Raw genomic sequence first — 25,193 nt, 5'->3', positions numbered from 1 at the left:
AATTTTATTTTTATTCTTGTGTGAAGTATATATTGTTAGAAATGATGCTCGAAACATTTTTTTAAATTAATAAAAATTAAAAAATAAATGATTTTGCAAAATAATAGACTTTATTGAATATCACATAATTGAAATTACTTTTACTTTAATTTACCAAACTAATTCTTTAATTTTGTAGATAAATTTTCAAAGATTTATTTTTTTGATTTGATACTTGCATGCATGTTAGGTTAATATAAAAAAAATAGCTATGTTGAAAGTAATGCAAATTGAAAGTTGAATGTATGATAATTTGGAAAATATCTGTTACCACTACGCAATTGCCAATAAAACTTTAAGAAACTATTGTGTTAAAATAATAACAGTCACTTACAAGAACAAAACATAAAATACTGCTTTTCTTTTTTCATGAACGTATGTCCAGTACTCTGTTATCAATAGAAGTTGGTTTTAATTCATTTGAATTTGAATACCCAATCACCAATAACAAATAATCTGATCAAGAAAATGGGTGACAGAATTACATACTTTAGCTACGTTGATCTACTTTATCATGGTTTTCTCTTTATGGTATGTAGGCATTCTATCTGTTTTTTGAACAATTTTGGGTTATGATTGTTGTCTTGTGTTGTACGCTTCTTATAATGGATTAATGGTTTTAAGAAATAGAATCTTTTGACAGTGTACAACGATGTATATACACTCGGTACTATATTTTCAATACATTCATGAGTATTTAATATTCATTGAAAAGAAATGGTTATTGGATAACCATTGAAATTTTTTATTTAAAAAAAAAGCAAAAGCTTTCCTAGCAAATGATTTAATGATCTTTCAGTTGTTAGATCCGTGCAACTAACACGAGATTTTAAATGTTCACACGAATAGCGCGCTGATTTCAAATCAAACTATGCAATTTTCAAATCTAATTCTGCGGATGCATCAATAGCTTCTTTTACAATCACCTACAAATAATAGAAATTAGTCAATTTACAAACCCTGTTTCAAAACCATGACAACAACAACAACTGAAAAAGCCAAAATTCGCAAGTGGATATTGACTGCTGTTGTAAATAGCAAAGATAGCAAAGGTGTAACTTCTCAACATATCAAGAAGTTTTTGGATTCAAAACAGAATGGACTGTCCAGCAAACCTGAGACGATGCTCATTCTGAAAAGGCTTCTAGAAACTGGACATGTGGAGAAAAAGGAGGGAAAATATGTCATCAAGAAATCTAAAAAGAAGTCCCCTGGCAAAGAAATGAAAAGATCCAAATCCCCGGTGAAAAGCGCTGGTCGATTTGCCAAAAAACCAAAGTCAACCACCAACAGTCCAAGCAAGCTCCAAAAACCAATAAATGTGGAATAATTTGAGAGATACTTACAGGACAGAAATAAAAATAGAACCATGCAATGTATTAAATTAAAATTAAATGTACTGAAAGCATTATATTTTCACTGATTCAAATAAATATTATGTAATTTTTTATTGAATTTTCTGTTTTATCTAAAAATTTTTATAGCGATTCACAACTGTTAGGCATTAGTCTTTGAGTATTTCTGATGCGATGGAAACTTGAATCAGTTAATAAACGAAACTAAATATTTTGCAAAAGTAGTTCATTTGGCTTAAAACACAGCACAATTGCCAAAGTGGAGTTTTCTAATTGATAATTCGCCAAATTGATATTATATTTAACGCTGTTAAAACTTTAACAAGTTGATGAAAATTTTGCAAAAACAGTATGACGATGGGATTAAACAGTGCTTCTTTGTTTAGTACAAGTATTTCCTATTGTAATATATATTTGAATAATAGTGCAATGAATCATGTATGTTGTATAGTGTTAAGATAAATAACCGGTCACCAAAACTGAATTATTTTAGGGCAATTTCTTTTCTTCAAGTGCAATTTTGTCAATTTATTGCAACCCTAATATTCATGGGTTATCTTTTCTTGCAGCCATTCAAGGTAGCGTAATTTTACCCAATTTTTGGACGGTTGGCACGATTTTGGCTTGATACCGGACATTAATCTTAAGTCTTACCTAGTTTTAATTTTTAAAACATAAATGTTTTCATTGAGTTTGTAAAGTAAGTGGCTCCTAAATTGTTCAAAGAAAAAAAATCTTGAATAGATTTATAATCTTTTTTTATGAACAAAGAGCTATTTAACTACTAATAGTTGTTTTAGAGAGCCAATGTAAAAAAAAAAAAAAAAAAAAAAAAATTGGTACTTTGGTTTTATCCCGTCGGCCATTTTCGTTAAACCCGATATTATCGCCAAAAGGTAGCTTTGAGCCAATAAAAGCAAGATTGCTTTTCTTTATGATGGCGCCAAAGAATTGGCGCATTTTCGTCAATCTTTTGGCACATTTCGCGAGAATTGGTGCATTTTCATGAGCGTTGACAGGTCGACGGTATAATCCCAAAGTACCAAAATTTAAGGTTATTTAGAATAATAACAGAGTTTTGTTTAAAAGGATATGATTTAAAAAATTCTAGTGAATTAGAACTTTTCAAAAATTGTAAATATTTTTTTCGAATAACTTAAAAAAGTAGTTGGTGGTTTAAATTTAAAAATACTTCTTAAAGAAATTACTCACATTTTTTTGGTGAATATGAGTTCTCTATGTTGCTGCTTGGCACGTACTTTGGGAACCGAAAATTCTATTTCTTGCCTTTGCCTATAAATAAATCCATTAAAATTGTTATTAAAGTAATTTTAGCAATTCTAATTTTTTTTTTGTCCAAGGCATTTTAAAAATATTAGAATGATTTAAGATTAAATACGGATATATCAGGTATAAGTAGAATGAAATTCCATCACAACATTTAGAAATAAAGCAAGAATATTTAAAATTTCTATTGAAGGATTGTGATCTTCCTTTTAACTATTGTTATTATTTTTTTCTTTTTCCTTCTCTGGAAAGTTCATATCCATTTTTTAATGATACTATAGGTTAATGAGCTTATTAGTTTTTAATACTTTCATGATTATTTAACTCTTCGTAAGGCTGTGAAAAATATACGTACACTAAGTTCAAAGATTTTTAAATGCTCATGCTAAGCTATTTAATATCTGATTAAATTACTATCTCTTAATTATTTCAGAAACCCTATAATATGATTTTGACAATCAAATTAATCATCAATTGATTATTATTATTATTATAATTTTGAAATAATAACATCGAATGTTGAAATAAAGATTGACCTTAGTTAAAAAAAGCTAGTTATTTAAGTTTATCATTTAAACATCAACGAAATATTTTGATTTATTATTTAATTATTTATTAATGAAAATAACTATCAAAATAAATAAATTTTATTTAATAAGCTAAATAAATTTATCTTTTAAAACCAATTTGAAATCCAAAATTTTTTAATATAAGATTAATGGAAAAAGTGGGCCTTTATAGGTAAAGTACGTTCCTGTGAACTATTCTTATTTATGATATTTTGTTACTATATTAATTAAATTTTTAGCTTTATATTAGTTATATATTTTGAATCATCAGAAAGTATTTTTGGAAAGGGTGTCCAACGGGAAACACTAAATAAAACTTCAACAATCACTAAATCGATATTTATCGATTGAGAAAAACGGAATATAATATAAATATTAATGATTTTATAATCAAAACAATTCATTTTATAAATTTGTTGATTTTTCCTTCTCTTTTAAAAAGTTTCAAAAGCATTTTTGGAAATGGTGTCCAACGGGGAACATGCTCCAACAATTACTAAATCAATATTTATCGATTGAGAAAAACGGAATACGATATAAATATTAATGATTTTATAATCAAAACAATTCATTTTATAAATTTGTTGATTTTTCCTTTTTAAAAAGCTTCGTAGTCTTATGTACATTATAGTAATACTGACATCAATACTAACAAGCAGAAGTAAAAAACGAAGTATTAGTTAATAACATAATCATCATGTTTGAATTATTATTTCTAAGGCATAAAATAACTTCTGACGACTTTAAAGGAAAATGAAACTTATAGTTATAAGTATTCTGTAAAATATCTGAAAATATTTCTATCTAGACAATTACAAATTTTCCGATTAGAAACTAAAACAAATTTAAAACAGTACAAAAACCAGAGTTTAATTCTGTAGGTAATTTTCATTTAAATCAAGGTTATTAAATCAGATACACAAATATCTTTGTGGCACAACAAATATAATAATATTTAACAAAATTTTTAATAAAAGCATAGCATTTCGATTCTCAAAATTCATAATTATAGATAGTTGTTTTTAGTAAACTCAGTATTTTCAAATATTTGAATGCTAATTGACTGAACAAATTGAATCGCATTTCGATGCAATATTTTCAATCACCAATATCAAACAAGCAAGAATTGGAGATATTAATATCTCTGTAAATACTTTTTCTGTTTTTTTTCTTCGATTTTCTATAGAAATAAAATCTATATCTAGCCAAATACAAATAAAGGAAATTTAGATCGAATTTTATTCAAATGTGAAAGAAAAATTCACTGAAGCTTGGATATTTGAATTTAAGAAATATTAGCCAACCAAGTTTGAATTGCCGTAAAAATTATTTTCATATATAATTCTATTAAAGAAAATATTCTTTATTAGATTCAGAATTACCGAAATTTCACCTTAGATTAGTTTTGAAAGAAATAATTACGAACAAAATATTCTTTGAAGTGGGAAAGATGGTAGCATAAAAAAGATATCAAATATTAGGAAGAAATCATCACTTAACATTTGTCATTTTCTATTCTTTGCTTACATTAGTATGATTTTTTTATTGCAACTCCTATAAACTTAAACATTTTTTTTTATTTGGTGTGTGCTATCATTTGAGTTTGGAATCCTTGATTTAAGTGGTTATATCTGATAAATTAATTTATAGTTCAAATTTATCGATTATTCATAAAAATTTTAAAAAAGAATTTTATAAAAAAATTCGATAAAAATGTTGAAGAAATACGATTATTTTCAGCAGTAAATCCTTCCAGTATCATATAGTCAAATTTTATGTAATGAAATATTATATTTTTACATTAGAGCAGCAGCAATGAAAATCGAGCGCAAACAATCAGGAGAATTTCAGTTTTGCAGCGCCAGCCGTTCCAAATATCTTGTTACCGTTAAAATGTGGCGAATTGTCGCCACCGTTTGGTATGGTTTTTTTTTGCCTTTTGGCTTCTAACGGAAAAGTGTTCGAAAAATTAATTACTAAATATTAATAGGAAATGGGGGAAAAAAAGAAAAGAAAAAGACAGTACTTGGATGAGGAGTGACCAGTTTCCTGATTGTTGATTTGAGGCAGCTTCGGCACTTGAGATCTTCCTTTTAGTTTATCAGTTTCTCTGCCAAACAGAAATTTCAAAATGTTCCAATGAATGAATGATAATCGTGGAAAATACAGCAAAGTTTTATGTATTAATTTATAGTATTTTTTTGTTTCATAAAATCAACCTGTGATCCGCTTTCTCATTTATTGGACCCACTCTCAGATTGGGTCTTACATCTGGAAATGGTTCTTCAGGAGAGCTATAATAAAAAATAAAGAACAGAAATTTTGTACTAAAGTGGCCCATTTGTACAATTTGTTGCATTTTTTTCAACATGATAATTTTTATCATGTTGTATCATACTATTTGTACATTGCGTCATTCGAAATGCATAATTAAAATTCCTTCAAAATTATTCGCGGGACAACCGTTGCACCCATAGCTTCGAAATTTGGTATCTAATTACTTATTGATCAGTAGATTCTCAGTAAGAAAATAATTTTTAAAACTCTAATTAGATTTTTAATTAAAAATTAACCTAAATGCTAACCCATCCAATAACGTTCGAAGATTATAATTGTACAAAAATTATTGTCACGCTAAGTTAAAATGGAAAAAAAGGCTTTTCAGCTGTGTCAATATCCATATAATTTTTTTCTTTAATTTCAATAGTTTTAAAAAATGTTTTACAACAATATTTTACATTGCTTTGATTATTGGATTTATTCTCTCAAGCATTGTGTGGATGTTAAACGAATTTTTCTGTGTACTGAATAACACTACTATATTAATAAAAGTAAAATTTAAAAATAAAATAAAAGTAAATAAATCAAGGTACATTGTTTGAAACTAACATTTTGGATGTTCTTAATTTTTTTCTTTTATAAAACAAAACAGTTTTTCAAAATCACTTTGAAGTTATAATCGATAGATACAATGATAGTAGAATTTTAACCCCTGATGACTTATTTGGCGAATTTTAGATAGACAATCAGATGTTTTAAAGTAAAATTGAGCCTTGAGCAGCTATCTTCTAGTGCAGATGCTTATATGCTTTTCATAAAAGCTCATAACTGTCTATAATTTTTTTTATTTAATCAAGCAAAAAAAAAACAAAAAACAAAAAAAACCCAGTTTTTTATATTAGATTTAAATATAAAAAATTCACTTCTTAAGAATTTTTGTTTTTTTATTTGCTTTTATAAATCAATTTCAGACATTTGCAACGTTCCTTAAATTTCCTCTGAGGCCAATTCGGAAACATATTGATTGGTTCTCTTTTCGAAATGCTCATTATGATTAGCTGTCAATAAATTTCATTTTGATAATAATTTATTATTGACTATACAATTTCCATTACCCTTATTCATTTTTTAGTTTTGTTTTAAATGTAATCTTAAAAATTAGTTAATCAGATAATATTAATGAATTATTTTGAAAGGTTTTCGTTCACTTCAGGAGAAAGATTTGATCTAAAAAATATAGAATTTTTTCGTTAAGAATTTATAAAGAAAGTATCTTATCTAGGAAATATTTTCTTCAATTTAACACAAATCATGATAGGAAAAATTTAATTTAGAAATAATGATCTTTGTTGCATTATAATTTAAAAACCGAAGCATTTTGAAAGAAAAAGAATGAATTACCTTCGATATGTTGAAGTGCTGAAAGGTATGCTAGAAAAGAAATATTTATAATACGATTTTTCATAAAATTTGCATAATTAGAGCAATAATTTATTGTTATTTTTGGTAGCAGAAAGATGAATACATCATGATTAAATAAGTTCTTAGCAAAATGTAAATAAATAAAAAAAAACAGTCTTGTATATTCTTTGTTTTGCTATTAGTAAATGTCGCAGTGTCTTGAAAACCTTTAATTACGAATGGCATACATAACTTTATAAATCCCAAAAAAACAACCGGGAACCAATTTTAGATCTGAAACTATAGCGATATAACTCGAATTAAAAATATAGCAAAGAAAGTAATATATAAAAAACCTTTTGCAAAGAAATTAGTACCTGGCTTTAGACAACTTTCAAACGATAAAATATATTAGTATAAATCTTCTTATAGCACTGAGTAGCTCAGAATAAACATAAACTTTTCTGAACAATTTACCTGGCAATGGATGGGAATGAATTTGCAAACGATTTCTCATGATTGGCAAAGAACTATGTAATTATGAATTCAGTGATTTCTTATGAAAATAAACGTCAGAGTAAAACATAATTCTTTCCTCTGAATTGTACACAAATTATTATAACTTTAACGTTTTTAAGAGAATTAATTTGCTACATTATTAATCTAACAACACTATTTGATTAAAAAGAAACAAGAAATATACAGAAATCCTACTTTTATAAAATATCATCAGCAATTTCAATGCTTAAAACTTTTATGATATAATGAAACAATTGTATTATAAAAGTTAACTGAACTTTTATAATAAAATTAACTTGCATAATACTATGGAATTTTGGATAACTCTCTCTCTCTATGTTTTTTAAAAAAAATTTAAACTTTATGATGTCAGATAGAGATCTGACAACATTTTTGATATCAATTTTCAATAAGCGAGATTTGAAGACAATTGATTATTTTGTTATCTCTTGTAACTTTTGGTGTTTTTTTTAATCAAATCACTCATATTTTCGTTAATTTTAAACTCTGAAATTTTTATTAGTTTACATTTCATTTCCAATTACAAAATGGTAAACTCAAAAATAGGCAAAGAATGCTTTAACCCAGGAATTTTTATCTTAATTTGAAATAACAATTTCAATTCAATAATATATTTTACTGAAATAGCAAATCAAAAATATTAAATACTCGAGAAACACAAAAATCTATGAAAATTAAGTGTTTTTTTTTTAAAGAAAATATTAGAGAATATTAATTATTAGAAAATACAAAGTTTTAGAATTTGCCAAGAATAAGAGAATGCATTCGAGAGAGTATCAGCTCAAATGCTCCTAAAATAGTGAACCCACACAACTGATGAATATTTTTCAAATATATGATGTCAAAAATGTTAAAATTATTTGATTAGTTTGAGAATAGTGATGAAATTTGCTTGATTATAGTTGTCATGTCAACATTACATGAATATACGTCAACACAAATACACATCATTTCATGATTATTCGAGAAATTTTTTTTACGTGTTCATTCCTCCATCAATAATAAAAATGAAAGTGTGTGTATATGTGCGGGCAATCTGTATGTAGATTTCATACACACATATGTATGTGTTTTGATAGGTAGGAATGTTCAATTTAGAGCAATTTCTTTGTGCAATTTTAATTAATTAAAATTAAGTTGATTTTTGGCATTTTTACGTGATAAATTCCGAAAATATTATTGCACAAAAAGAAATTTTACACCATTTTAAAATAAAAAAAATTGTTTTTTTAATGATAGCAATTTGATAATTGTGTGATTTGTTTCTGAAATTTAGCAATTAAAACATATTTTTTTGCCAAATTTCATACAATAGATTACATTGCTGCTCTGGTATTCAATGTTTCATCAAAAATTTAATAGCATGATCTCCTTTCATTGTAGAAAGCTGATCAAAAAAGAAGTTTGTTTAATATGTGTGTAGTTTGCAAGACAAATAAATAAATGAAGTTACAACATTGCGAAATTTAGAAGATTCATAAATCGTAAATTTATGTTTTTAATAAAATTATGTATTAAGAGACTATATTAATTAGAAAAGTTCATGTACGCAAGAAATAGAACTTATGTGATAAAATTAAAATAACATGATTTTAATGTTAAACATGAAGTTATATTTAATGGATTCATCTGAAATCAACTATAACCGACGAATCAGCTGGTCGCCTGAGATGACTAGTTTCAATAACCTCAGTTTTATTATTCACATAAAGAATATCTGCTCTTATAGTGGCCGAATAGCTAATTTCTAAATCATTAAGGATATATATATATATATATATATATATATATATATATATATATATATATATATATATATATATATATATATATATAAGTGCTTTAAACGAGGGAAAGAATTATATTTTATGTTGTTTGAGTACATCGATAAATTTCTGAAAAAGTAATGAATTCTAACTTTTCATACCCCGATACCCCGATCTTAAAAATCGTATTTAATAAAACACTGTAGGCATTCTAAAACAGCCGGTTAAAAAAATTCATTTGTTATAAGTGTATAAAATGTATATTATGTATAAAATGTTTTATGATTAAAATTGATTGAATTATACCTGTTTAACCTAAACAAGGTTCTCATTCAATTTTTTTTAAGGAATACTTATGAAAATTAAACGACAATGATTAATTTCAATTTGCAGCGAGAAATTTAATCTTAAAATTTCTCGCATAGTCTCAATTCATATGTAAAAAATTTTTTAAAACAACAATTTCTAATATTTTATAAAGTAAACACTTTTAATCGCAGAAGAACAGAATTTTCTTTATTTAAGATGCTACAGTACCAAGAATAGTTTACTAAATAGGAATAGTACCAGATGATTGTATAAAAAGTAAGATTTCATAACTTTTTGAGAAACATATCTATTAATTAATTGACCTTAAAATAATATAAAATTCATTTTTGTACTGTAATATTTTCAGAAGTCATTGTGAAAAATAGCATAAAGATTTTCTAGTCGTATTAGAAAGCGAACTAATAATTATGCAGAAACTGTGATGCTTCTAGTATTATATCCACAACATATTTAAAATTAATAAAGATAATTTTCTCTGTAGCAGACATTGAATGCAATAAATTTAATTTGAATCTTCATGCTAACTGAGCAAAATTAGTATTGAATAGTTCATACCTGATGATTGTGTCTGGACTTGCGCAGAATGGAGGTTCGTCATGTGTGGGCAGTTTAGCATAGGCATCACTAACATTCCTGAGAAAGCTGAAAAATTGTGAAATATTGGCAAATTAAAAAGAGAAGTGAAATTTCAATTACTTTTTAGTTCGATTGCATTTAAGCTCACTGATGATGGAGAAAGATACTGTAATTGATTAAACCTTATGAAACAATTATATTTGAAATAAAATCAACTGGTACATTTTTCTCATATTCCTGCACAATACGACTGTTTTAATTTCGCAATGCTGTTAAGAGAAACGTATATGTTTTTCGTAAATTTTTCCTTTACTTTATTGGAGCCAAAATTTTATGAAGGTATACAGGTTTTTTTCCATCAGCAATGACAGTAGTCATTCTCAACAGAAAATATTGGAACCAGTTATTGCCAAATTATAAGACAACATCGCAACTAAGAAGTCCTAAATATGGAAGACAGCAATAACTGGATGAAGTCTGTTAACATGGCACCAGTCGTCGATTCGTCATATTGTTGCACGAAGCAGTAGAGTAAACAGTAGCTAAATATTGGTGCCAGACCTTGCCGCTTTAGAACTGATGCCGTGGTACAGAAATATACTTATAAATAATTCTGGATTCGAAACGAAATATCAAAATTGATCTATCTATTTCCTAATGCTTTTATGTTACTGTGTTCATATATTTAGAAATAATTAGATTGATAAATAGTTAGCCCTTTAGCGAATTTGGTTTAAAATTTGGTATAGTTTTTCACTGGTAGAGCATAAAGTCTAAGCGAAGCTTCATCTATGTAATTACGTTGGATTTTTGGATTATCACATTCCTTAAACACTTAAGAATAGAAAGATATTTTCTTTTGTGGAATTTTATCTAAAATTAGAACATTACTGCAATTTGAATGAACCGATACCGATAATGCAGCATAATTTGAATTTTGTCGATAATGAAATTATGACTACAATACTTTTTCTTTATATTTTTCACATATGGAAAAGCAAAATGTGTGTATTCTAGCATCCACTTCTTTAAATAATTCCCTGTAATTTCATATTATACCGTGATTTGAAAATTGCTTCTGATTTTGTCTTATACAGCCGAAGATTTTTTTTTTATTTGTATGATTATTCTCCTTCCCCATCTCCTGAACTCTTCCCAAATAGTTTTTCTCTTGACATTTTGTCTAGCTTTTTTTTTGGAAGCATAATTTTTATGTTTGAAGACAGAAATTTCATAAACTAAGAAAACAATTTTTAAACCACCATAAAATTAAAAAAAAAAGAAGATTTATTCTATGAATCAGTATTATTCCCACTCTATTTGGGGGTGGGGGTTCAAAACTAATTCTTTTTATTATAATAAGTTGAAAAAAAATCAAAAAATCAAAGAAAACATCTATATAAAACAATAATAACTATATAGCTGAATTTAGTATAAATAATAAAATTCTTTCATCAACTCTGAAGTTATGAGTTTAAATCCTATAGAATCAAAATCTATGTTGCTTAATTTAACCTATCATAAATTATAAGCATTTGTAAATTTTACTGGCAACAGTGTAAAGAATTTTCTGCTTAGATAGATCCAACTGTTTTCGTGCCATATATATATACATGTGCGTAGTGTTAAGCTCTACTTTTTAAATTTTTATTTAAAGCTTGAGAGTGAGTGCTTGCTTTTGCATTGTGTAAATAAACCTGTTCATTAATAACACTGGTTTTGTGCGTGGCAAGAGATTCATTCAAATAAAATTCAGATACAATTTTTAAAAGTATATTTTGATCTTTTTATTTTCGTTTTTACTATTATTAAAAAAAATTGTCTCTTCATTTTTTTATTGCTTGTAAAAGTGGTTAGTTTTTTCATTTCTTATATAATTAGTAATGAAGCCCAACTTATACTTCTAGTAAAAATTACAGCTCTATAAAAATAAATAAAGAAACAACTTTTTTCTTTCCCTTTTTAGAAATATATTCAGAAACATTTTTTCTAAATATTTTATCTACACATGTTCACTACTAAAATCCATCATCTTCACTTTCTTTGGTTTTAAACATTAAAAAAAATAACTTCTTTAAATGACATAAATTTATTAAGGCAGCAACAGCAAGATTTTTTATGTTGGTTTTTGTATGGATAATTTAGAGCTATGCATTGGGAAACAAAAAATTTAACCAATGGCGATTAACCAATGACGGAGTTTGTCTATAATTAATAAAAATCTGTTTTTAATTATAAAGAACGGATTTTTATCAAAATTCTTCCAAGAGATCTGATCTATAATGAAAGGATTCAAAGAATAGTTACCTTTCTTTATCATCCGATTCATCGGAAATGTTTCCAGGTCCTTTATACATCTGTTTAGGATCAATGCATTCGCTGAAACATAGAATTTTAAGCATTAAATTAGAAATTAAAGATTAAATTAGAATTAAAAAATAGATTAACTAAAAATTCACTTCAAATTATGGATTGCAAAATATTGAAACATGCAACTATCTTTACTTATAGATATATTTTTTAGAATTGCAAATAAAAGCGATTTTATTTTTATTTTAAAAATAATATCTTAGTATTTGAAATGTTGAGTTGGATAGTTTTTGGTTTCAAAATCTGCAAAATCTGCTAACAGGAAATTAAAAATATTTTTGAATATGTCTTAAAAAATTGAACTTACTGCCCCGAAATTCCAGCTGGTCGTCTGCAAAGAAGACATCTACAAAAACAAAATATATTTGGTTAGTTTTTTTAAAAAACAAGTTTACGCAAAATTACTCAGAAGCCATTAAAGTACATTTTTTTAAAAAAAATAATAGTGAGTTAAAAAGGAACGTAAATATTTTCTTTTGTTAAGAAAAATGCTTATCTATACAATTTCAAAAGTTTTCATAAAACATGTTTCTTGACAAATAAGCTACAAAGATACCAAATAATCAAATATGCATCAGGAAGTATCATTTCATTTTAATTCTTGTTGTGTGCATTGTATTTATATCTTAAATGTGTATATTATCCTATCATTTGAGTTTTTAAAATTATAAAAACCCAAAATGCTTCAATGGGAAAACAGGTGACATTTTTGCTTTATTAATAAACTTAAGCATTTAATGCTTATAAATGCTTTTGCTTATTTCAATATAATCCATTAAAAGTATTTTTATTAATTTTGTCATCAATTGATTGTAAATATTTTTGCTTATTTCAGCATAATCTACTCAAAGTAAATTTTTATTAATTATTTTTTTTATCGAGTCAATTTTTTTTCTCTATAATAAACCTCTTAAGAGTTAAAAATTGATCAAGAATGTTCCATATTCTGAGACAAAGTTTTTCGAAGTAATAATTTTCTCTGGGATGTTACGAGTACAATTTTGGAAACTACATTGAAAGTGATCAAATGACTTTACTGTTTTTTTATTATTTTATGAAGTTACTGTTTTTTTTTATCATTATCTTTTAAGTTTTCTTATCAGCGTCTTAAAACTATCTGTAGCAATGGGCCCACCAGTGAAAATGTTCTGGATTAATTTTAGGCTTTGTAGACAAAATTTAACTTCGGTGTTACCTGGTGACTCCACTGGCATCGGGATAGAGCAGGTTTTCCACCACCTTCTTGATCTTCTTGAGACCGTACAGGAGGGCTGTGAGACGTGAATTGATCTTGAGAACAGCCTCATCGAAGATGTCTCGTGACATCTTGCCGTCCAAGGCTCGCCAGACGTCAGCAGCACGTTCCTCCCACTCTTCGTTCTAAAAAGAAATGTATTGTTATACGACAATACATGAGATATCTACTAACAACCTTCTCTTGCCTCAAAAAGGAAAATTAACTTAATTACTGAATAATTATAAATATTTCATAGATTTGAATTAAGTCCTTTCAGAGTCGATTTTGAATCTATATTTTTTTTCTTTACTTCTCTATTTTTAAAATTTGTGTAAATCCATAGAAGACTTCTAGGTAAAAATATGACTATTAGAATAGTCTGAAATGTGGAAAATTAATATCCTACTAATTCCGGTGAAGAGTCGCCGCCAGTTAATCATTTGTTAAACCTTTTGTTGGAAAGAAAGGACTCTTCGAAGTTTGGCTATAGTGTCGAACTGTCCATCATAAATTTGCTATAAAAATATGCCGCATGAGCAGAATTAAAATAACAATATGCGATTTCAAGTGAAAATAAATTCCAGCAATGTCATTGATTAAGCATCTATAAACTTGTTATTTAGCTTAATATTAGAAATTATTGAGAATCTTCTTTTTCTTGCAAGAAATAGGTCAGCTTTGAAGCTATATTGTATGATCACAAAGAATGTTTCGGAAGACCATGCCCAAACTCAACATGAAGGCCCAACAGACAGGAATGAAGAATTTTGTATACAGGAAGTTATACCTAGAAAGGCGACTGTTATAGGTAATTATTTGTAAACTTGATAGAGACGAGGATATGTATTACGTGAATACTAGATGGCATACATCGGAACATTACATAATAGATAAGACAATATGCTGTGTATATACTAAAAAATACTTCACAAGCTGACGCAAGATGACATTTCTTTATATATCTTCCTGTTAAATTTATAAATCCTTTCGTTTAAGAGATATACATAGAATCATCAAAATCGTTGAAACGACAGTATGTCTCCTACGCATTCTATCTCAACTTGAGAAGACACGAGAATCTATTCGTTGGTTTTGCGAATCCTGGCCCAAAAGGGTTGATAAAATCTTGAACTTTCTCACTTGAGCATGTTTATGCCTTAATGTTCAACGTTATATTTTATTTACAAAAAAGTTATATTTAACATTGCTTTTGTATGCGCCATATAGGCTATTCATTGAACGTTGCTTGCAGGAACCATTTCCTATGCAAGAATGTTTACTGCACACTTACTATGATCTGATAGACCAAGACATAAATATACTCAATAGGGAGAAATTCACAACAAATTACATCAAGAGCAGTTGAAATCTTTTTGATTTTGTAAATGCAACATTTTTTTTATGAGCATTTATTAATATCTTTTCATACAAAGACTTGTCTAACTTGTGCATTGAATAATTGAATTTTTGATATTCAAACCTAAAGTTAAATATCAGTAGGAACTAATTTAATTGACAAAATTCGCATGGAGATCAATACGCTTTTGAAGTTTATCTTACGTTCTTATGTCGATTTAATTAATAATATATATCCCTATTAGAATATGCCATCTAATGCTGAGACTTAATAAATTAATACACCTAAGAGGTTAAATTAAAAAAATTTTCATTGTTTAAAAATTATATCGTTAGATTGACTATCTTATGAAATATATTTTCTATATTATTATTCTCTTAAGGTAATATTTTTTTTAATTGATTCTTAAAATTCCTAATAATCTAGCTAAATTTCATCTTAAATTGCTAAGTTTATTTGCTGATGGCTTAAATATGACATTCTGCTTAATTAATTAAGAAAAGTTGGGGCCAAAATTCAATTCAATCATTTTACGTTTAGATTTTTTAAATTAAAAATATTATAAGCATTATTTGAATTGTGTGTAATCAAAATTGAATTTTAAATTGTTAAATTGCATATTTTTTATTCATTAAAAATGTGTTTTAAATATCCTTTACTTTCTATTCAAACTTTAATTATCAAAGTTGATGTAAAATTTTAGACAATAAAATTAAAATGAATTAAGCTTATTTCCAAAGTATAAGATTTTTAGTAGTAAGTAGTTTAATTAGGCAAGCTGCATGAAAATAAATAATTCCGTTAATAATTTACTAGCATCATATCAAATCTTAAGGTCATGGCAATATTTAATATTTAATTTTTTAAGTAGCTAAGACAATAAAGATAAAATACCGAAAAAAATACAGTACTTATTTAAATTATTTTTTGGTTTTTAATAAAATGGCATGTGAATGAAAAATATTTATTGTTATAACCAAAATAGCTTGCAGTCTATGAAATACTAGAATAGTAGCCGTTTTGTTTTTGTTTTAGAATTTCGAATTAAAATTAAAAGCATTTGTTTATTATTCTTGTAATTTTTGTTAATAAACCTTCCTAAAAAATTTTAGTTTGCAATTTAATTCTATAGTTTAAAATACAAATATCTAAATAACTATAAGATTTAAATTAATGTAAGTTATTTTTCCAGTTTTTCTTAACTCGATATAATTATTTTATTAGATTTTATTTGAAGATAGCAAAGAACAGGATATTTACCTTCTTTTGAAATTTGATCCCAAGCAGTCCTATGGCCTCTCCTAGCTCTTCGATAGCGGTTTCAAACTCTGTTTGGTCTACTTTGGTGTTTACGAGTTCCAAATCTCCTTTCTGAATTATTAAGAAAAATATCAAGAGGCACATTTTTAATTAAAAATTGCCACAAAGCGCAATTAAGGAAGGTTGTCATTTCTATATCTGCAAAAGTTTCAGTATATGAGACCCAAACATATATAAGAAAAATCCATTTCGAATAACAAGTGATTAAGTGGCGCAGTTTTTAAGAATCAGGCACAAAATACAAAATATTATAAACAAAATTAGCGTGATAATTTTAATGCTTCTATATATTTAGTAAGGAGTGAAGATAATTTAAAAGGAAAGAAGTGTGATATCTTTTATTAGTTAAATCGACTCCATAATCTTTACCAATCTTAATCCCTATAATTTTTTTTAGATACCCAAGGTAACAGTTTAGTTAAGCTCTTATATATGGATGAAAAGTTGTCTTTTTGGAAGACTTTCCAGGGATATTAACATACTTTTGTATTTCGGTTAAAGAATAATAATAAAAAACCTTCAGAAGCCAACCCTTGAACATCAATGTATTGAATGGTATTATACCTACTCCACCTAAGAGCTGCAGTGTATGCGTGTCTGGTGCAAATTAACTCCATCAGGGCCATACTCTCCCCCCCCCCGCCCATTAATATGGTGCAGAAGTTTAGAAACGGAGTGTCAGCTTAGTTATCAACCTCGTCGTCTAGCAGCGGATCAAAGTAACGAGGTCCGTCCCAAAATAGCCCAAGTGTTGCTTTAAAATGGAGCGTTAATATAGCTAATCTAAATACTTAATTTCCACTTGACAATGTCTCAAACACTTTGGTTTATGAATTCTTGATATTTACTTATTTTTTTATGTGATTACATAACTACAACTTTTCTTGATGTTAATATTTTATTGTGATTGTAAAGACTGATTATAATTGCCTTTGGTTATTCCAAATCCTTCATCACAATAAAAAATATTTGTGTTCCGTTCAGAATAAATTATTTGTTTTGAAAAAAATATGTTTAATTTGCAACTCAAACGGTAAAAAAATTTGTAAATTTTTCCTAAATGAGTCATGCTCAGAGTACTTTTGCAACATCATGCTTATTATTATTTGTATCATCATCATCCTGGTGAAGCAACACCAGGCGCTCAGCGCGAGGAATTGCTGAGTCGCCCAGGACAATTTTAGTGTTTCTTGGTGACAGGGAAATCTTGATTCAGTTTAAAAAAACAAAACAAAATCTGTTACAAAAGTTATATAAAATATTTAGAGAAATCTGTATTTCTTTTAATGCACATGCAATAAATAAAATTCTTTTTTGTAAAAACTCATTTTGTTAACTCAGAGACCCTGCATGGTAGCATGTAATAGATTAAAATGAGTAAAAATCTCACCAAAGCGAGAGCTTCCACCATTTCCTGCATGTCAGCTTTTGCAGCTATCTCAACTTTCATTTCCTGCGAAAAATAAAGAAAAAAAATGGATGTCAAATACTGATAAATAAATGTATTTAAAGTTTAAAAAATAGATTTTTTTTCATTGTTTGAATTCTCATAAGTGATATACCATTCGAAATTTGCATTTGCTGATGGTCACAGGATGCAGCATTTCTTTTAAATCGGGTAATATAATGATGGGTAATATAATTCAAGAACGAACATTTCATTAGTTAATGAATCAGTAAAACAAAATAAAAAAAAAGACCAAATCATGAATTTTGGCCACTATTTCCGCAATTTCTCGAAAAAGATATGTTATTTATAGACTTTTCCTAAGAAATCAATATTTTTTTATTTTTTAGAAAAAAAAATGTTAATATCTGTGACTTTAGATGAGTAGTGCATAAAAATCAAAATAACTATATGACGCTTTTTTTTTAAAAATAAAAGTAAAATTTTTCATGCTTTCATCTTGCAATTTTGACAGATTTTGTTCAATTTTGCTTAATGCTTATTTCTTCCGAATGTTATAAAATACTTGAAATCAATTTTTTATATAGATAAAATATTTCTGTGACTAGCCACTTAGTTTTTATTATATGCCTATTAATTAATTGAATAGTAAACATTTTATTGAAAATTGCCAAAGACTTCATTGTATCCATTCATTTCATTTGTTCGAAGAAAATAAAACCCATTTGCAATTTAGAAGACTGTTTTGTAAGTAACAAGAAGACCATTGAAGTAACAAGAATAAATGGCACCAAAACAAAATACTGTTTTTTTTTTTGCCCTTCGCTATATTTGGAATCAAAAGTGATATAATTAAAACCGATCTAAGTGATAAAAAAAGGGCTTTATAAAATAAAAGAATTTTGGCTCTATTATTATTAGGAACTGAAGTCTGTGAATTCTTCTAGGAAATTCAATGCTCTGTTTGCGGACCTATATAAACCCGAGAAGCCATTGTGTGTCAGTCAAATGAATTCTTTTTTATCTGAGAGAGGATGCGCCAAACATTATTATGCTTTTGAGGTTGTTTAATTAACAATTTACCATTTGCGTTTGTGTTGGTCATTTGTGCAGTTGCTGTTTTTGTAATGTAACATGTGCTTCATGTTTTTCTGGAAATAAAGCATCCTTGTCTAGTATCCAGCTTGTAGACTTCTTCATCGTAAACTAATTAAATGATTATCGTAACATTTAGTTATTGCTAAGGGCTACTCAAGACTCCTTCTTGAGGAAAATATATTCTTTTTAATGCTACAGTAGTATCATCTATTTTATTGAGCTATTTTCTTGCTTAATATTAAGTATCTGTTTTCATAGGTTATTTTGGGATTTTACTTAATAATAATTTAAAGATTATTTGGAAGAAGGGAGAAATTATTTTAGTTTAGAGAATATATAATTAGTTATACTTAGCTCATAGATAAAAATGTTAGTAACTAATGAGTAGTAATCAATTAGTTATTTAATATTAAATAAATAATCAACAAGTAACAAACAATAAGTAAGTTGCTTTAAACAATTAGTTAGAAAAGTAATATAAGTTAAATTGCTAATTATTCTGAATATTAAGACTGTCTAATTTTTAAAACTAAAAAAGGAATTACGAAATGGTAAGTACAGCGGCATTGCTTTGATCTTACTTTAATTTCGCCTCCTAGGGCCTTAATTTCTTCGAATTCTTCTACCATCACTTTCTGCGTTTTGTCAACATCACTGAGTTTCAACTAAAAAGAAAAAATAACTTATGCATTTTTCAAATTAAATATTTAAAAGAAAGATGACTTAAGATCACTATGATGTGTATATTTTAAACAATTGAAATATTATTTTTTAATTACTTCTTTAAAAAAATTACATCCGCTCAAGCATATTTTGAATACAAATATTTTTTATTACTCTGATGTCAGATTGCTTCAAGAAAAATTTGTTTATTTTTCATGCTATATATAAATAATTAAAAATATTTAAAAACACTTATTTTGATTAAATATTGAAACAATAAGTTTACAATGATCTTTTGAACTCTCTTTTCACAGTTTTTTCGTTAAACCAGAAGTAAATTCATTTAATAAATATGTTATTATTCATTTGAAATAAACAAAAATTTAATTTTTGTTTAAGTTAAACTGAAAAAAAAAATGAAAAAAGTAATGTTGTTTTCATGAAAAAAAAACATTACTAAAATTAAAGCAAGCAAATGTAATTCGTTTTAACATTATAGTGGATAGCCAATACTAATTTCTAAACCGTTAGAAATAACAAATGCTAATGTTTTAAATGAGGCAAAAACTTGTATTTTATACTGTTTAACTCAAATAATGGAAAGCTAAAAAGTTATGAAATCTTTCGTATAGTCTTGTCACTCTCCGTCTTGTTAATATTTTTAGAACACCAACATTTTAAACAAGATACCATTTTTTGAAACCAAACCGAGTTATGAACCTTTGAATGTTCAGACCATTTTAGATTATTTCAATTAATTTCATGGGGAAGATAAATCAGTCAAAGAGCAATTTCTTTTTTAAAACACTCTTGCTTATTTAAAATAGTGAACTTTATAACTCAATGAATTATGAAGCGTTTCTATGAGTTTCCAATAAAAGTTTTTCAACCGATACTGCATTTCATAGCAAGGAATACTACTAATAAAATGATGAATATACTAATGATTTCCTATGAGAAGAGCCATTTGGTAATGATAAAACAAATGGATTTATGCATCTTTATTAATTATACAGATAGAATTAAAGAAATTATAAAAAGCTTTTTAGAAAGAAAAAAAAACTCATTGCTTTTCTCAATTTCAAAAGCAAAATTTAATTTCTTTTCTAAATAAAAAAATTTGGAGGATAAAACAAATAGTATAATAATATAAGATATGACAATTCAAGTTATAAAGAGTTCACCACAGCTTTAATCACATCATCATCCACAAAATGTGCACATCAGAACTTGAGTTACATTATTATTTTTAAGATATTAGATGGCAATATGAATAGTAATCGCATAATATTACGTTCAGCAAAATATCGAATACGATTCTTATGTACTTAATTCGATTAATAAAACAGAACATAATCGGTTCTGCCTGCATTATCTCATGGAATGAAATTCTATATCTAAAATAGTTTTAGTTCAAAGAGTTCTTTTTGTGAACCAAAAACATTTAGAAGTACACTTTACGTGCTTCACTTCTGTTTCAATTATTAATTAAACAGAAATGTGGATTGTCATTGTTTATAAAGTAGATTCTCAATTAATGTTATAAAACTTCACATTATCCACTCTCATTCAAGAAATTGACCTTCTTTTATATATTTGTGACTTTTCACTGCGATAACAGTCATTTCTCATCTTCCTCTCCTGGAAAGACAACTAACAATGGCACATTGTCACGGCACGGTTTTAGGTCAATGCCATAAAGATTAAGATTTCTTGTTTATCGCTCGGTATTACGTGAAATATCTCATGTAGTTTGCTTCTCTTGCATGTTATGGAGCAATAATACATGATTTAGCATTTTCAATTTGAAGGAAATGAGTGTACAACATTACTCAGTTCATCTAAAATTTCACTCTTCTGCAGAAAGATACGCATAGATGTATGCTTTATAATTATGAAATTAAATTATTACATAAATTAAAAATTTTTTAAATTTTTCATATGCAAAATACACACACACACACACACACACACACACACACACACACACACACACACACACACACACACACACACACACACACACACACACACACACACACACACAGAGAGAGAGAGAGAGAGAGAGAGAGAAGATATTATGAAAATCAAAAAATTTAGATCTCAATATATTGATGATAAAATTTAGGCTTCTTTAATAAAAAACAAATTTTTAAAATCATGTCTGTATCTTTGAGAACGCATTAAATGCAAATTGCTGATTAAGCAAGTTTGAGAAATGAAATTTAGCAAGTGATCCGAAGTTATCCATTAAAATCTGGAAGAAATCTGAGAAAGTCTATCTATCTTTAAATATGTGAATAAAATTACTTAGTAATGTCTTAAATCAGATAAATAACATTTTATACGTATTTTCATCATCTGAATCATCACTGTGAATAAAATTTTAGAAAAAAAAATCTACAATTGGCTTGAATTTCTGTATTTTCGAGTATGTAAAATCAATAAATGAAAAATGTGTTAATATAAACGTATGAATGCTATATTATCTTTACATTAAAACTGATAATTAGCGTCGAATTGGGCCAGACTCTATTGGTGTATAGGTAGAGAAGCTCTTTAAAATATTTAGTATGTTTTCTTCACTATATTAGGCGAAAAACAGAAAACTTTCTATTTTGTGGGAGTAAATAAAGAAATTGAGGGGGGGGAAATACTTATTACTAATGGATTATACAGAGACCTCTGTAATTCGGAGCAGATTTTGTTGTTTAGTGATATAGTTTATGAATAATATCATGTTTAAAATACAGGGTGTTTTATAATTGTACTGACAAATTTAGAGGGCTGTTAGTAGGCCTCAACAGGAAAAGATTTGCGATTGAACATGGTATAGCAAACCACCATTGAGAAGGTGAAAAATTGAGGAAAGCGCATTGAAGTGGAAACCACAAAAAGTGAAATAGTAATCTACAAAAGCATTTGTTTGATTGATTATTACAAATGTTGTTGGAATTGGCGGCCACTAAAATCATTGCATAATCTACAACGACGTAAAGATGATTTTCAGATGCATTCGATATTTTCGATGTTAACAGGTGTACTTTTGATGTCTGCCACAGTGAAGACAGTTTGAGCTGTGAGATTCTCTATTGTGTTCATAGCGTCGTATGAACGACTGATTTAAGGTGGCCCTATAGTGAAAAATTACACGGATTTAAAAGGCGAACGCGAAGGCCAAGTAATGGGCCCCACGCTTCCAGTCTACTTCCTTCGTATGTATCATCGAAGTGATTACGTTCCTCACGGGAAAAATGTACACCATCATGTATGAATCTGATAATTCGCAACAATTTTCAAGACGGCGTTTTGCAGTGAAATGAGGTACACAGTTCCATTCAGGCGTTCGAGAACCTAGTACGGAGCAGAAATATTCATTGAAGCTTCTTGCCCTTATGCTTGACTCTAAACATCTATTAAGATTTCTACGGTACTCCGGCATAGGGTTATCCATCGTCAGTGGACAACCTTATTACTATTTGTGCTAATAATGCCTTTTGTGCTAACTCTTACTTGTGCTAATAATGCCTCTTGGACTCAGAGTCTGCATGCTTTTTCCCTCTCTCAACTTGGTTTGCGACATTATGTTCCATTAAAATTTTTTTCTTCTTTTTAATGCTTGCTTCAATACTCTGAAAAGTCTCTCTACAACTGTCCAGTTATACGATACGCTATATAGAAAGATAGCAATTCTGCGTAATCACGCTTCTAACTGAAATTAAACTCTTTCTTTCAAACCCCAATGGGTTTCACTTAAGTGGTTCTATTTAAATGATTAGAGAACATTAACTAGTTATTCATGGCAACAAACAGAAAATAAAACATTGAACAATAACAGTAAACAGTAGTCAGGATAGACTTTTCATTTAGTGCATTCTATTTTTAGATATCCAAGAAAATTAATCTTTGAATTTAAACAAAAGTCGTGGAATGAACTTCGTTATTCTTTCGATTATGTTTTGAAGAACTAAGGTTAAAAATATCAAAAATATTTAAAACTCCCATCATCTGACGAACTTTTTTCAATCCACCTTGAGGCCTATGTTAATTACTCAGTTTATTAAGTTCCTTTAGCGTTCTTTTGTATCTTTTTATGCTTTTTGATGCCTGAAAATTATCAGGAAATTTTCTTGATGCATACGCATAAAATTATTCTTTGTAGTAACTTATAGGCCACCACATAATAAATCAAAGTTTTTCCTTAATTTTTAAATGAAAAAGTAAATGCCAAGAACATTAATAATAGCTAAGTAGTTGCATCCCAAAATATATTTTATAATATTTTTGTTAATATAAATAACTGATAATAACTAAATAACAGAAAAAATAATGAATGAATATAACTGTAATAAGTGAAGAAATAACTACGAGAAACTATTATTTTTATTAAATTTAATTTCTACAACATAGGATAATCGCATCGCGTATTCAGTAAAACTCCACTTATCAAATATTAGTGTGAAAATATTAGCTGCGCTTAATATTGCCACTGTTTGTTCATTTAATAGAAACAGCATAACTAACAGTAAATAACTAATTACAAAGCTACTAACGTAAATAATTACTCACATGATCTTCGTCAAATACTACCCGAGCGTCTTCTAATTCTTCAACCTGTTGAAAAAATTTTTATTTACAATTGTCTATAACTTATAAATAAATGCAGTATTTGATAAAATAGCTACATAATTTTAGAATTACATTTTTAAAAACCCATGAACGTAATGTGAGCCTATCCTTTGAGTTTTATTTGTTACATTGCTATTTTCATAGATATTCTTGTAAATCAGTACTTTTTAAAATGATATAAAAAGTGTTTTATATTCCTTCTTGGAATTGGTATTCAAGTGAATTTTATTTTTCAGAAGCCCGATTCCTGTTTTATTTTATTCTAAGAAATGTAATTTTATTTAAAAAAATGTGGTGAAAAAAGTGGGGATTTTTATGATATCCTACCTTTCTTTGTTGTGAACAGTTCTTAAAATAATACTTTGTGAGTTAAATGATGAGAATTTTCATCATTTAATTCATAATTATTGTAATATTTTAGCATGAATCATTTTCTACTTATCCATATTTCTATTGTCTTTTTTTTTTCATTCTCTGTTGAAAAAGAAAAAAAATGCCTTGTAAAATGTATACTTAAATTCATTATTTATGTAGGATCAAAAAAGTTGAAATATTAATATTTGTATTTCCAAATAAAAATTCAAGATACAATTTACCATTCTAAAATTTATTCTGTCTTATAGTAAAATCTAAAATTAATTCTTCAATTTATTTCAGTTTTATGGGAAATAGAATATTACGTTTCAGGGTTCTATGTCTTTATTTCATGGCAAAACGAAAAAAAATGTTCATTCATACAAGCCAGTAGAATTGGTACCATATACATGGAAAATTTCAACAAGTCATTGTGTTAGAAATTAATTAAAAAAGTAACGCCTTCAGCGAAAGAATTCCCATTTTAATTCAAGTCATACATTTATTAATCTAAAAGAGCTTAATTCGTATGGAAAGGAGATAAGAAGAATCTGCAAGTTTGAATTCTATCGCATAATTAATTTAATTTTGCATCTCTTAAAATTGCTAAATTC

At 27.3% G+C, this 25,193-nt stretch overlaps 1 protein-coding gene across 1 annotated transcript in view; it reads right to left on the bottom strand.

Moving 5' to 3' along the window:
* The window catches only part of LOC129973416 (translation initiation factor IF-2-like), a 44,765-nt gene that overhangs the window by 11,757 nt on the left and 7,815 nt on the right, over positions 1-25,193 (bottom strand). The window contains exons 5-15 of the mRNA XM_056087498.1: positions 24,166-24,210; positions 19,515-19,598; positions 17,818-17,880; positions 16,368-16,478; positions 13,709-13,893; positions 12,451-12,522; positions 10,123-10,209; positions 6,932-6,961; positions 5,470-5,544; positions 5,277-5,360; positions 2,607-2,687 (exon numbers count right to left, since the gene is read on the bottom strand). Coding sequence (XP_055943473.1) covers positions 2,607-2,687; positions 5,277-5,360; positions 5,470-5,544; positions 6,932-6,961; positions 10,123-10,209; positions 12,451-12,522; positions 13,709-13,893; positions 16,368-16,478; positions 17,818-17,880; positions 19,515-19,598; positions 24,166-24,210 — 917 coding nt within the window. The remainder of the gene's footprint in view (positions 1-2,606; positions 2,688-5,276; positions 5,361-5,469; positions 5,545-6,931; positions 6,962-10,122; positions 10,210-12,450; positions 12,523-13,708; positions 13,894-16,367; positions 16,479-17,817; positions 17,881-19,514; positions 19,599-24,165; positions 24,211-25,193) is intronic.

This window comes from Argiope bruennichi, chromosome 1 (assembly GCF_947563725.1).
Source record: "Argiope bruennichi chromosome 1, qqArgBrue1.1, whole genome shotgun sequence".
Lineage (NCBI taxonomy): Eukaryota > Metazoa > Arthropoda > Arachnida > Araneae > Araneidae > Argiope > Argiope bruennichi.
Note: the sequence above shows the minus strand (reverse complement) of the source record. Positions and strands in the feature narration are given on the sequence as shown.